We start from the raw sequence: 12,790 nt of genomic DNA on the forward strand, positions 1-12,790 counted from the left end.
ATAGAATGTGTCTCCACTTTGCTTAGCTTACAATCTAATTTGTTTGCCTGTTGAACTGGGAGATAAGGCTACAGATGTTGCCACTTCCTATTTGCCGAAGCCCCAGCATTAATAGCAAAAAGCCGCAGCTTCAGAAAAAGTGACAGCCGCGGCTTCCCCTGGCATCGCTGAGGTTGGCCATTACTTCTTAACGGGACCACACACCATGAGGATTTTTCTGCCAAGAGAAGGCACGGCTGGGATCCCATAGCTGGTTTGCCGTGGCTGGGATGTCACGGCTATAGATTCCACCGGTTTATGCAGAAACAAAACGTAGGCTGGCAAAAAGTGTCAAGGCAATTTTGGAGAAAGTCATACAAAGTGTGAAATACTGCATGTAGGAGTAGGCCTATTTGCTTATACCCTCCAAACAGATTAATCGAAACTCCACATGACAAGACAAAATAAAACCTGTGAAATATATAAAAAACTATTCAAATGAATTATTGTCATATTTTCTGACGTACTTTATCATCCATCTCACCATGTGGGCTATAGATTTGTTTGTTTGGGGGTGTGAAAGAAAATAGAAACACTGTATTCTCCCCACCCCCCTTAGAAAAAAGTCAACATTTCTAGGCAATATTGCATCAAATTGGCACAAACTGCACTAAACAAAGCCGTAAAATGAAATGTCTTTCAGTGAAATTGTTATGCATAAATAACTAGCAAAGTATTCTGTAAAAACTCTCAATATTTATTGCGACAAATTGTATTCCATTTTCATATCGCTTTTGCATTGTCAATATTGCAGTGTAATGACTAGGCCCGTTAGAGTTGCCTTCTTTTATCCAAACGTGTTACAAAACCGTGATAAGATGGAACTACACTTTAAACAAACAATATGTAATTGTTTGGTTCATTATTAGTTAATTGACTTGTCTTCTCATCTAGGTGGGTCATTAGAATGTAAAAGTTCCAATGCTGTGCAGAGAATTAGGAGATACATTTTCTAAATGACAGATAAAGAGACATTACTACACATTTCGAAAAAAAGAAATATAAAATATGTATTGCTTGAAAATGCCCCCACGTTTCAAAATTGGAAAAAGCAGCACTCATTGAATTATATATATATACAGTGCCACCTTTTGCTTCAAAACCATTCAACATGGTTCCCCTATAGGTTTAAGCTTGCTGCATGGTCACAGCTTTGAGCACAGCCAGGGTTAAGATGCATAGCCAGTAAACCCACCTACAGACAGACTGTTTCGACCTTAATGGGTCTCCTCAGTGTGGGGTTGGTTCTACTGGCTATGTAGAAAATTAAGCAGGGATCGGTTTTACCATACTTAGTTAAGTTTTGGTGGGTAAAAAAATGTTGAATGTTGAATGGTTTTGAAGCAAAAGGTGGCACTGTGTGCTCATTTGCATGTCATTTCCCAGAATCCCTTGCTGCAGTAAAGTGCTGTGTGCTGGGTAATAATGGTGAAAGGCGGGGTTGCAGACCTGTCTAAGACATTCAAATTAGCATATAGTAATATTTCCATAATTTGTACATAATTTAAACATTGTGTCCTCTACACAAAATCGTGCTACATCAAGTTATAACAACTTTTTTTTTTCTTTCTTGTGTTCTGTACATTAACTGATATTTCACTTTATAATTATACTAGCTGAGAGACCCGGCGTTGCCCGTGACTTAAATTTCCTGCTAAGAGGTGGGGGGGGGGGGGGGGGACAGTGGACGGGACGGGGGGGACAGTGGACGGGAGGGGGGGGACAGTGGATGGGAAGGGGGGGGACAGTGGACAGGAGGAGGGGGGACAGTGGACGGGAGGGGAGGGGCAGTGGACGGGAGGGGGGGACAGTGGATGGGAGGGGGGGACAGTGGATGGGAGGGGGGGGAAGTGGACGGGAGGGGGGGACAGTGGACGGGAGGGGGGGGCAGTGGATGGGAGGGGGGGGCAGTGGACGGGAGGGGGGGACAGTGGACGGGAGGGGGGGACAGTGGACGGGAGGGGGGGGGGCAGTGGACGGGAGGGGGGAAACAGTGGATGGGAGGGGGGGACAGTGGACGGGAGGGGACGATGACAGTGGATGGGAGGGGGGGACAGTGGATGGGAGGGGTGACAGTGGACAGGAGGGGGGGGACAGTGGATGGGAGGGGGGGACAGTGGACGGGAGGGGGGGGGACAGTGGATGGGAGGGGGGGGGTGAGTGGACGGGAGGGGGGGGACAGTGGACGGGAGGGGGGGGACAGTGGATGGGAGGGGGGGACAGTGGATGGGAGGGCGGGGGACAGTGGATGGGGGGACAGTGGACAGGAGGGGGGGCAGTGGACGGGAGGGGGGGGACAGTGGACAGGAGGGGGGACATGGACAGTGGATGGGAGGGGGGGGACAGTGGACGGGAGGGGGATACAGTGAACAGGAGGGGGGGGACAGTGGATGGGAGGGAGGGGGGACAGTGGACGGGAGGGGGGGCAGTGGACGGGAGGGGGGGGGACAGTGGACAGGAGGGGGGACATGGACAGTGGATGGGAGGGGGGGGGGCAGTGGACTGGAGGGGACACACACGGACAGTGGACAGGAGGGGGGACACGGACAGTGGACGGGAGGGGGGGGACACGGACAGTGGATGGGAGGGGTGGACGGACAGTGGACGGGAGGGGAGACGGACAGTGGACGGGAGGGGGGGATGGACAGTGGACGGGACACAGTGGACGGGAGGGGGACGGGACACAGTGGACGGGAGGGGGACGGGACACAGTGGATGGGAGGGGGACAGGACGGGGACGGGACACAGTGGACGGGAGGGAGACGGGACACAGTGGACGGGAGGGGGACGGGACATAGTGGACGGGAGGGGGACGGGACACAGTGGACGGGAGGGGGACGGGACACAGTGGACGTGAGGGGGACGGGACACAGTGGACGGGAGGGGACAGGACACAGTGGACGTGAGGGGGACGGGACACAGTGGATGGGAGGGGGCTGGGGACAGTGGATGGGAGGGGGGGGACAGTGGACGGGAGGGGGGGGACAGTGGATGGGAGGGGGGGGACAGTGGACGGGAGGGGGGACTTTGCTCGCTCATGCCACACTTATTTGTTATGGCTATTCCCAGAATGCTCACCTCCCCTTCTCAGAAGCCTCCACACCATTAACCCCCTCGGTGCGTGTTTTCTGCTCTTGGCCCCCAGCCTTTTCCCGCCTTTACCCAGACTCCTCTGCTTTGCCATCCTTTGCCGTTACCCGGCTCTCCCCGGGCAGGTCCCTGCAGGTAACGGGCGCTCCACCCCCCCTCCCTGCTCAGGGATCAGCCAATGACGCGGCAGGGCTGCTTGCCTATTCCGTGAGGTTGCCGGCCGGCAGCTAATCAGCTTGTAGTTACGCTGCCCGGGGCCGCTGACTGAAGGAGGGAGGGAGGTAGGTAGAGGCCTGAGCTGTGTCAGACGGGAGGAGCGGCGCAGAGACCGAGACACACCGGGAGACAGGAGGCTGAGGTAAGGGGAACAAGGGGGAGGCCTCGGGCAGTGTGTGCGCGTCCACCCGCAGCGGGAGGAGGAGCCACTGTCACATACCGGGCTGAGGTGAGTGAGCGCCGGGGAGGGAGGTGAGTGAGCGCCGGGGAGGGAGGTTATGTCTGCGGAGCGCATAGAGAGATTGCCGTGCGGAGCGCAGAGGGAGATGGTGATGGTAATGTATGTAGTTGATGCGTGAATGATGTTGAATGTCTGAATGTAATGTGTGTGTGTTGATGTTGTGTGAATGAAGGTATAAATGTGTAGAGTTTATGAAGAAATGTATTGAATAGTGTTTGAATGTTGAAGGTAAATGAAATGATGATGTATATTTTTTCAGAGGATCGTGAACATAGAGAAAGTGGGAGATGTTGTGAACGTGGCAGTGGTAATGTAAATGCAAATTAGTATAGCTGCGATTTAATAAAGTAACTAAATAAAATAATTGCAAGAATGGAAAGAATTGAAAATTGGCAAAGCGGGACATAGTGTAATGTGTATGTAATGAACATGTTGTAATTGTGTGTGTCGGCCATTTTAGAAATTGAATTTACAATGTGTAGGTGAAGGCTGGCGGTTATTTGCAAAGCGTCACATTGAAGATGTAAGTTATTTTGTCGGCCATTTTACAAAGTTAATAAAGAGTGCGTAGGTGAATGTACGGGCGGGAATTTTAGTAATAGAAATTTCAACGCACGCCATTGTTTTCATATATATTTATTTGAATTGTAAGTTCCTTTGTCGGCCATTTTAGAAACTTAATAAAGAGTTCGTAGGTGAAGGTAGGGGCGGGAATTGTAGTAATAGAAATGTATACGCACACCATTTTTTTCATATATATGTATTTGTAGTAAGGCATAAAGGGAGAGGTGCGCGTCGGCCATGTGCACAGGGACTGTCGGCCGCCCGTTGAGCTATGGGATGAAACTGTGTACACAGGGTTGACAGCATTACTGGGTTGTGGGATGACAGGGGTGAGTGTGAGTGTGTAGGATGTGTGTGTGTACACAGGGGTGACAGCATGACTCAGAGTTGTGGGATGACAGTGACTGTGTGTGTGGGATGACAGTGACTGTGTGTGTGTAGACAGGGTTGAGTGTGAGTGTGTGTGGACAGGGGTGAGAGTGTGACATGTAAACTTACCAAGGAGTCCTCAGGGGTTGTGAGAGTGTGAGAGTGTGAGTGTGGACAGGGGTGACAGTGTGACATGTAAACTTACCAAGGAGTCCTCAGGGGTTCTGTGGGTGTATGGTGTCAGTGTAAGTGTGTGAGAGTGAAGGAGGTGTGTGTCAGTGATGTCACTGTACCTTTTGGCCAATGAGAGTTGTGTGTGAGGCTGACTATGGGAGGGGGACATAGTTTCTATGTGTGTGTCACAGTGGGGCGTACCTCTTGGCCAATGAGAGTCGGGGTGGCCACGGACCAATCAGATTCACCGCAGATAGCACTAACCTTTCGATTTTATATATTAAGATAACAGTAAAGTATACAAAAGGTGGTTGACTGAGCACAGATTACTGATCTTATTTTGAAAACACTACTAATCTATTACACTCTGTAGTCAGTGTGACAAAATGTGCCAGTCATTGCTCATTATCCTAGTACAAAGATGGCTGGGCATGGCTGAACTACTTTGCAGTATAGAAACAAAGTGTATTTTACATTTGTGCACCACAAGTCGGCATTCTATTTAAACTTGAAAAGTAAACAGAAACAGAGATAAATGCATAATGTACTGCAATCAATAACAGAGAAACAATTTCACAGATGGTGGCTAATGCATAATGTGAACCTTGAAAAAAATGTGTACCTGAGAGTATCCGATTATGCCTCCATTTTCATCCAGCACATTAAAATTAATGACTGGACCCTGCACATCGGAAGTCCTGACCTCTGTGTCGCTGTAAATTTGTATTACATGCTTTCCATTAGCATAGCATAAGTCAGAGAGCACAGAGTAGGTGTAACTAGCCAAAGCATGGGTATGATCTCTAATTTTCTCCATTCCACCTAGAAAACATAAAGAGTTTACATGTGTTAGATCCATACATGCAAAAGAAAATTGTTTTCATTGACAGCTGAAGTGGTCTAATATGTGGGGATAAGCAGAACGTTTGAGGACTAGAGGTCTGATATCAGTAGTTCCCAATCCCTGGTGTATTGACTTCACTGCTTTGGAGCAGTGTTGGAAATATGCTCTACCGATTGTCTTAACGCTAAGGGATATTGCATAAAGTAAGAGATGTCTCATTCACCCTCATTCACCCTTTGCTGTGTGTATTTTAGTATATGCAACTGAAGCAATCCTAGGTAAATCCCATTTTTGAATCCTGTCTCATTCACCCTTTGCTGTCTCATTCACCCCTTAATTAAATTAAGCTTTCACACCTAGGCAGGAAACACTGTGTAGAAAATCCATCTGATTGAATGTGCCTCACATGTGCTAATTAAACAGGCTGAACTTAACTGTCAGTTGACTTGTTAGGCCCATATAAACACATGCATAGCAGCCTTAAGCTGCCTGCAACCCATCTCCAAGTAGCACATTGTAAGTAGTAAGAAAATTGAAGTTTAAAAGGAAGTTCAAAAGATGAACTTGAACTACGCTGGAAAGGAGGATATCATCTATACCAGACTGCACATCTCAGCACTTTACTATTGCTGTGATGCTGCCTTTACTATTTATATTTGCTATGGCCTCACGTCTTTTCAAATTATACACTTATTTCTACCAGCCTCATTATGTCTCTAACACAATTCATATATCTCCATCTCTCCTTCGTTCACCACTTCTCAGTTCACATGAACTTCTTTCTTACCTGCGCCCTCTGACACTACACAGCTTTATCCCCTGAACTAAAACACACCCCTACAAATCATCCTCACACATTCTCTTTCTTTCCATGCTTCTCCTCCTTGCTTCTTGGGATATCTCTCCCAATCCTGGTCCCTGCCTTATTCCTACATGCGCTCGTCCACGCCTGCCAATTGCAACCTCTACTCCTTCTGGTATCAACCCCTCTAACCACATACCCATCCCCGGTCACCCTCCCTCCTCTCTCCCTTTCTCCTGTGCCCTTTGGAATGCTCGCTCCCTTTCTAAAAAGTGCCTCTCTGTGCATGACTTCTTTCTCTCTCACTCTCTGCTCCTATTTGCTATAACTGAGACTTGGCTCACTCAGTCTGACTCTCCCTGATGGCAGGGGTGGAGGCGTGGGGCTACTCCTCTCCTCTCTCTGCCGTTACCGTACCCTTCCTACTCCTCTCTCTCTTGCTTTCCCCACCTTTGAGGCTCACACTGTCCAGATATTCTCTCCTCTCCCTGTCCACGTGGCGGTCATCTATCGCCCACCTACCTCTACTCATCCCCCTTCTGCCTTTCTCTCTGACTTTGAACCCTGGCTCTCTTTCTTTCTCTCCTCAGACTCTCCTGTTCTTCTTCTTGGGGACTTCAACTGCCACATTGATGACCCCTCTCTTCCTTGGGCTTCCCGCTTTCTCTCTCTAACCTCTTCTTTTGGCCTTCAACAGTGGACTGCAGCAAGCGCCCACAAGGATGGCCACTACCTAGACCTGGTTTTCACTAAAAAAATTCTCTCTCTGATTTCTCCATTTCCCCCTTTCCTCTCTCTGACCATCACCTCGTCTCATTCTCTCTCTCTCTCTCTCTCTCTCTCTCTCTCTCTCTCTCTCTCTCTCTCTCTCTGTCTCTCTGTCTCTCTCTCTGTCTATCTCTGTTTCTATCTCTGTCTCTATCTTTGTCTCTCTCATATCCCCTTCTCCACTTCCTTCTACCCCTCAGTTCTGCAAAAACCTGTGCTCTATTAACCTACCAGCCTTTGATTCCACTTTACGCTCCTCCCTCTCCTCTCTCAGTGCTACAGACCCTGACAACCTGGTCAGGAACTACAACTCTGCCTTATCCTCCTCTCTTGATCTACATGGCCCGCTTTCTCTCTGCCATCCTCGCCCTCCTAACCCCAGGCCCTGGCTAAATTCCCACATGCGCATGCTGCGTTCCTCCACTCGTTCCTCTGAATGCCTCTGGAGGAAATCTCACACACTCGCAGACTTCCCTCACTACAAATGTATGCTATCCTCTTTCAACTCTGCCCTCTCTAAAGCTAAACAAACCTACTTTTCTTCATTAATCTACATGCACAAGTCTAACCCACGCCGACTCTTCTCTGTCTATGACTCTCTACTCAAACCACCCTTTCTTCATCCTCCATTTCACCTCAGGACTTTGCTGACTATTTCAAGGAAAAGGTGGAATCCATGACAGAACATCCCCTCTGTTTCCTCTTCCAATCCTTCACTGTTTCCTAACTTTCCTCCTGCCTTCCTTGACTCTTTACTCAAAAATAGCAAGCTTGACCCTATCTGTCTTTCTAACTTTCGAACTGTCTCCCTCCTGCCTTTTGCCACTAAACTCCTTGAAAGTCTTGTATTATTCTTGCTTGCTCCACTTTCTCAACACCTATTCTCTCCTAGACCCTCTACAATCTGGCTTCCGCATTGCTCACGCCACTGAAACAGCCCTCACTAAAATAACTAATGACCTCCATGCTGCCAAAGACAGAGGTCACTACAGTCTGCTCATATTACTCGACCTCTGCAGCATTTGACACCGTGGACCACCCTCTTCTCCTTCACATTCTCCATACTCTTGGTATTCGTAACAAAGCTCTATCCTGGAACTCCTCTTACCTCTCCCATCATACTTTCCTGCCTCTCACCTGTTTCCCCTACAATCTATCATTAATGCTGCTGCCAGAATCACTGTACCCTTTCGTAAACCTTTCTCAGCGTCTCCCCTGCTGAAATCACTCTCCTTGCTTCCAATCAAATCCCGCATCTCGCACTCAATTCTCCTCCTCACTTTTAAAGCTTTACACTCTTCTGCCCCTCCTTACATCTCAGCCCTAATTTCTCGCTATGCACCATCCCGACTCTTGCGTTCTTCTCAATTATGTCTTCTCTCTACCCCCTTTGTATCTAAAGCCCTCTTCTGCCTTAAACCTTTCTCACTGACTGCCCCGCACCTCTGGAATGCGCTTCCCCTCAATACCCGACTAGCCCCCTCTCTATCCACTTTTAAGAACCACCTTGAGACACACTTGCTTAAAGAAGCATATGAATAGCACTGTGGCTAATACTATACACATAATATATCAAGCTTGGCCCCCTGCAGACGCACTTACCAAAATGCCCTCTTACTTTCTCTGAACGTTCTTCCTACCTACCATTTAGATTGTATATTATTTGTTATTTATATGATTGTCACGTGTATTACTACTGTGAAGCGCTATGTACATTAATGGCCCTATATAAATAAAGACATACAATACAGATGGCCTTTTAGCTATACTTTTATACACTCTAGTCCAGGGATGCACAAACTTTGTGTGCTGTGCCCCCCTGCCTGCCAGCTCCTTTGCTCGCGCCCCCACATACCTAATATCCAGCGTCAAATGACGTGCTGGGTCATGTGACATCACGTCACGTGACCCCCAGGGTGTCATTTGACGCGCATTGCTATGGTGACATGCACGTCACATGATTCTACAGCGTCATTTAATGCCGCGTTGCCATGGCGACGCGTCTCCGAAGATAATGTAGGCGATGTCCGCGCCCCCCAGAATAATCTTGTGCCTCCCCTGGGGGTGCTCCCCTCACTTTGCACATACATATTTCAAACAAAACTCCATGGATTTCCCTTTGTGTAAATTTCCAACATGACTGGCTACATGAAAGGAGGGGAAATGAAAAGTAAAACAAATAGGAGAAAACTATGTATACCATCATGAAAATTGTTTTCCTTTATATTATCTTTTTTCTGTACTTAAGCCATTAGTCAATTTCTTAGAACAGGATTTTTTCCAAGTGGGTGTAGGAACATTTGCATAATAATTATTAATTATTATCTCTAATACCATCATCACTACATTAATATTTTTTATACTGTATTTAAAACAAAATGGTAAGGATTCATCAAGCTGCAAGGTTTTGCGCCTCAATCTGGCAGTAACTGCCATTCAAATCAATGGCAGATAACAGGGTGCAATTCTGCATTGTGGCTTAGAGAGTCTGTTCCAAGGTACATTTACTTAGTACTGCTGTGTTAGCAGCAATGCATGGGCATAGTTGGTTCACATGCAAATGCTATATACTTCAAAATATTTCACAGCTAAGAACTACCTGTATGCTGATGTAGCCATCCCTATTTTTTGTACATTTCCTGATCTAGAATGTTAATGGTAAAGCTGTACTTACTCACTAAAGAATGTAATGAAACTTAACTTACAGTATGTTTAGCATTATAAATGGACGTTACGGAAAAGGATATGCAAATGACTAGCTAAAAAGTACTTCACTCATGAAGCTCTGCTAATGTTAACGCCAATAAATAAAGTTTTTTTAAGTTATACCTAAACACGGAATTACTCCCATCCAAATAGGCAAAAAGTCTGGAAAGGAGTAACAATAGGTTCAGCTATAACTTCAATCATCAGTGATCATATTATAGGAAAGCAAACGCACTTACATTCGGTGCTGGAATGATGGACTTGTAGATGAGTCATTGCTTGCTGTTTTATTAGGATATTTTGAATGCATTGGTTCATATGTATGAGTCAGGTATCTAATAAATATACAGTATGTGACCTGAAAAATGTATGCGATTATTTTATATATTTGTTTCACTAACTTTTCTCCTCAGGAGCATTGCTGTTTTAATATAAATATACACACACACACACACACACACACACACACACACACACACACACACACACACACACACACACACACACACACACACACACACACACACACACACACACACACACACACACACACACACACACGTAGCCCTGGTAAGATTAGGGGCTATATATCTATCCTCCTGTGTGTAATCCCTGCTAAGGGCAGGTTGCCAGGAGTTATCATGGGTTTTCCCCACATCTGAAACTGTACTGAGTAAGTGAAGGTAGGTCACTTGACCCTGTGTCCAATCAAGAGGCACAGGGGTGGTGCCTACTGGAGGCTACAAAGAGCAGTGTCACTTCCTATTTAGTGGGCTGTCTGTCTAGACAGTGTTGTGAGTGAGTTAGTTAGGTTCCTAATGAGTGGAGCTAATAGTGAGCTATAGGTGGACCAAATACCTCTTACCCTGCATAGGGGGTAAGGGAAGAGCTAGCCCCACTCTGGATGGCCCTGAGTCCAGAGTGGAGGCAGGGACCATCCTAAGGGAGAACAGCTAGTGGGTTGTGTATCTTAATTGTACCTGACTGCTGCTGCTACTGATGCTGGAGACTGAATAAAGAGTCTGCTGTTAAAAAGGATCTATTGTGTGAGACTGGAATCTCTCATCCCTGGGAGGAGATTTCTGTGGTAGGGATTCCACCCCGTATCCTGGGGGTTACTACAGATGGAGGCACTGCACCATTGAAGAAGAACGAAGGCATCCACCCCAGAAACCTGTCCTGTTATTCCCCCATGTCATCGCGGGAGACTCAGGCCCTCCTGTTGCCAGCAGGTATGCACCACACTAAGACATGTAGTGTAGCCAGACCACAGAACACCTTAGGGGGCCCGATCTGTGATTGGGTGGGGGTCCATGGGTTACAGATGGAGGCGCTGCTGAGATAATCAGGACAGGTTTTCAGCGAAGCAGAGCTGAAAGTAGAATGTACACTTTCAAAGCAAGTGCTGCAGAAGGATGGGCATTTTTGAAGACAAGGGGTAGTCATGAGAGACAGTCCTCTCGCACAGTACACCCTAGGTGCCCTAAGAGGGTGATGTAAATTTGGGTACACTCGGCTATAGCTGTTCTAGTTGCCTTGAGGCAGATAGTGTAGGATTCCTGTGGAGGTAGCCTGGTTAACATGGTACTTGGACTTCAGCATAGGGTCTGCACTATCCGTGGCCATAAGTAGTGTAACAGTGTTTCTCCCCCCCCCCCAATCTCATATTGGCCCCTTCCACGAGGAAACTGCCCCATGTTACATGTACTTCAGTGTGGTGCACCTGCTGGCTTACAGGACTCCTGAGTCTCCCGCTTGATGGTATAGGGAAATACATCAGGACTGGCTCATGAGGTAATGCTGAGAACTACTCACTTCTGGTACAGTGCCTCCATCTCTTCCAGGTCCCCACGACAGCAGGGAGGAGTCTCTGGAAGAAAACCTCCGGGTGCAGTTTCTCCTTGAATGACTGCACTCTCAGGCACTCTCTCAAATTGGACATTCTTTATTGGCATCTTGACTGGCAGACTGCCCATCATTGCGGCCAGTCTCTAGCTGCACATCATCAAGGTTGCCCACCTCAAGGAAGTCCCTGGACACCACTCCTAGTCAGGGCCCTAGAACCTGTCCTTGATCTTCCCTTACTCTCTAATAGAGTAAGGGGAATAGTCTGCCCACCTCTCCCCTATGGGAGGGTCACAATCCTTGCCAGAGCCCTGGCACTGTGTTGGGTCAGACAGTCTCATTCAAGTGGGATGAGACACTCACACACACTTCTTCAACCACTAAATTCAGGGGAGTGATGCGTACTATATAGCTCCAGAAGGCACCACCCCTGTGTCACTGTAAGTGGACACAGAGCATGATGTCACTTCCTTCACTACACAATACACATCACAGGGGATGAGGGCAAACCTCATGATTACTCCTGGCAAACCTGCCCTTTTACGTGCTGTGTGATAGTGAAGGAAAGGCGCTAGCTCTACTAGTGTTCACTTATAATATACAGTGAATAAATTCAAATCAAGTGATACATAAACATAATTCAGTGAAAACGTGATGAATAACATGAATAAATGGATTAAAACCCCCTGCTCAAACCCAGCTGGTAGGGACTGGTTCCACTAGTCCCCCAATTCGTAGAAATCCGTTTGCAATCCAGGGGGAGCATATAAGGGAGATAAAACAAAATACAATCTAAGTGTAGAAAGTTTGATAACCTATGGGTCAATTCAGTGATGTGTCTTGGCTCGTATGTGTATCCTACTGTACTCACAAGATGTAGATCAAAAATGGGCAATAAAGCACAGTGGTCTTTGCGGGAAGGACCTCTATTCCAATGTGTGGTGGAGACCGCCAATCTCAGCAAAGCAGCGGTGTATATAGGAGAGAAAAGATTTCCATAGTGCAGACCAATCATAAAAAACGTAGACCGGAGGTGGTGGGTGAGCCAGAAGTCAACAGCAAACTCTCTTCTGTCACAGCATTGTGATATAAGCATTATTTGAATGTTTTTATTGTAAGTGTCCATTTTTTA

The 12,790-nt window shown here is 47.2% G+C and overlaps 1 protein-coding gene across 1 annotated transcript in view; it reads right to left on the bottom strand.

Annotated features, from left to right (window-relative positions):
- Positions 1 to 12,790, bottom strand: part of MOCOS (molybdenum cofactor sulfurase) — a 510,054-nt gene that overhangs the window by 88,444 nt on the left and 408,820 nt on the right. Inside the window, exon 6 of the mRNA XM_075585954.1 lies at positions 5,316 to 5,515. Coding sequence (XP_075442069.1) covers positions 5,316 to 5,515 — 200 coding nt within the window. The remainder of the gene's footprint in view (positions 1 to 5,315; positions 5,516 to 12,790) is intronic.

Source organism: Ascaphus truei, chromosome 2, assembly GCF_040206685.1.
Source record: "Ascaphus truei isolate aAscTru1 chromosome 2, aAscTru1.hap1, whole genome shotgun sequence".
Classification (NCBI taxonomy): Eukaryota; Metazoa; Chordata; class Amphibia; order Anura; family Ascaphidae; genus Ascaphus; species Ascaphus truei.